General features: G+C 37.7%; 1 protein-coding gene across 1 annotated transcript; it reads left to right on the top strand.

The window, feature by feature from the left end:
• Positions 1–316: 316 nt before the first annotated feature.
• On the top strand, positions 317–1,322 carry LOC141679203 (uncharacterized). Its single transcript, XM_074485711.1, has 3 exons — positions 317–332; positions 394–590; positions 702–1,322. The coding sequence occupies exons 1-3, from the start codon at positions 317–319 to the stop codon at positions 1,320–1,322; spliced, it is 834 nt and encodes a 277-aa protein (XP_074341812.1).
• The last annotated feature ends 723 nt before the right edge of the window (positions 1,323–2,045 follow it).

The following is a 2,045-nucleotide window of genomic DNA, read 5'->3' as shown; positions in this document are numbered from 1 at the left end:
ACCGCTGCTTTGACTTTCATTATATATTTTGAATTATCGAGTAAGAATCTATTTTATTTTTAGTTTTCGATTTAGAACTAATAGTCCGGAAGTGCGGGCTGTTACAGTTGGTACCAAGAGCAGGCTGTTCTTCGGAGTGTATTAGGTATGGTACTAGTACATTCCCTAGGATGCGATCCTGTAGACTATCGTATAGGTCTTAAGAAATTATATTTGATTTAAATATTTATTTGTGTGATTATTTGATATGTTTGACTTTTGTGCTTTCTGATTATTGACTATAAGTTTAGAAATTGTTTTGTGGGTTTTAGAAAAGATGGACGGGGAGAATGGTAACAATCAGAAAATAAAGAAAATCAGAACAACAATGGCAACAGGGCAACAATGATGAAGGAGGAAACGTCTTTGACCAGCTGGCTGAAACTCTAGCTGTACTTGTAAATCAGCAACCAAAGCCTAACATCGTCTCTCAGTTCAAGCGTTTCAACCCGCCAACTTTTGATGGAGCTACAGACCCGGCTATTGTTGAGATGTGGATCCAAGAGATGGAAAAGGCCTTCGGACTTCTTGGGAGCAGTGAGCAACAGAATGTGACCTTAGCTGTGTACCAATTTCAAGAAAGCGCTTACGACTGGTGGGTCATGGAGAAGAGGAAGAATGAGACGACAAATATTGAAGAAAATCCTGAACCGTATACATAGGCAAAGTTCAAGAAGGCTTTGGAGGACAAGTACTTTCCTAGAACAGTTCATCTGCAGAAAGAGAGGAACTTCATTCGGCTTCAGCAAGGAGACAGAACCGTCATTGAATACGAAGCAGAATTTACAATACTTGCGAAGTACGCGTCGACCTTAGTGGCAGATGAGAGCAGTCGAGCACGAAGATTGGAAGAGGGACTTCGAAGCAACATCAGGAACTCTGTGGCGTCTTTTGAACTTCAGACATACGAGGCTGACCTCAACAAGGAATTAGTGATCGAGAGAGGCTTAGCAGAATCTGAAAAGGCGTCTGGCAGCTGGAATAAGAGGCGGTTCACTCAAACTGGTGGGCAATCTTTTCAAGGGGGACCACTCAAGAAACCACACGTGTACGATAACATCGGAGGTCAAGGTGATCGAGAAAGGTGTTCGAGGTGCGGCAAGAATCATCCTGACAAAGTCTGTCGTTGGAATACAGATGCTTGTTTTTATTGCGGAGAAGTAGGACACAAGATTTCGAATTGCCCGCACAATCCGCCACTGCCACCAAGGAAGGAAGCAGATAACAAGATGGACAAAGGACGTGTGTTTCAGCTGACAGGAAATGACAACTATCGCAATTAAGGTATGATTTCTTTTCTTTAGTGACTTATTTAATTTATTTATGTTATGTGAATTTGGGGACCAAATTCTTTTAAGGAGGGAAGAATATAAAATCCGTAATTTTTTTTTTAATTTATTTATTAGAAATTAGATATTAATTCGTCTAGATAAATAATTTAAAATTAGTATATTTTAAAAACATTTTTGTGCAAGGTAGTTGATTTGTGAAAAGATTTGTTATTTGTGAAAATAAGTGTAAGAATAATTTAGAAAATCGAAATCTTATAAAAGAGAATAGAGCAATCCAATTGTATTCAAACCCGAATCAAAATTAATAAGAAATTCAGTTAGCCCGAGAAGAAGAAACATCCATGTAATCCAATAACCAATGTAACTTTAAAACTAAAATAAATCAGCAACCATCAAAACTATATCCAATTCTAAAATTAAGCCCAATAACAAATTCAAACAAACTCCAAATAATCGAATTCAAGTCAACAAACTATAGTCAATCCTCAACCAAATAAAAAACTGTTTACAAATCTAATCAAATCCCGTGAATGGACAATGTTCCTAGAGTACCAAATAAACTTAACCAATGTGCCTAGAGCACCAAATAAACTAAATCAATCCCGCGAAAGACCAATGTGTCCAGGGCACTAAATAAACTAAAGAAATCCTTCGAATGGCCAAATAAACTAAACCAATCTCGCGAAGGGACAATAAGCCTAGAGCACTAAATAA

Source organism: Apium graveolens, chromosome 8, assembly GCF_009905375.1.
Source record: "Apium graveolens cultivar Ventura chromosome 8, ASM990537v1, whole genome shotgun sequence".
Classification (NCBI taxonomy): domain Eukaryota; kingdom Viridiplantae; phylum Streptophyta; class Magnoliopsida; order Apiales; family Apiaceae; genus Apium; species Apium graveolens.
This window is presented reverse-complemented; position numbering and strand designations above follow the sequence as displayed.

What these genes read in the sequence shown, in the direction of transcription:
- LOC141679203 (XM_074485711.1), top strand. An exon ending in GGAGCAGTGAGCAACAGAAT is followed by an intron (nt 591 to 701) that starts GTGACCTTAGCT and finishes CCGTATACATAG; the next exon opens with GCAAAGTTCAAGAAGGCTTT.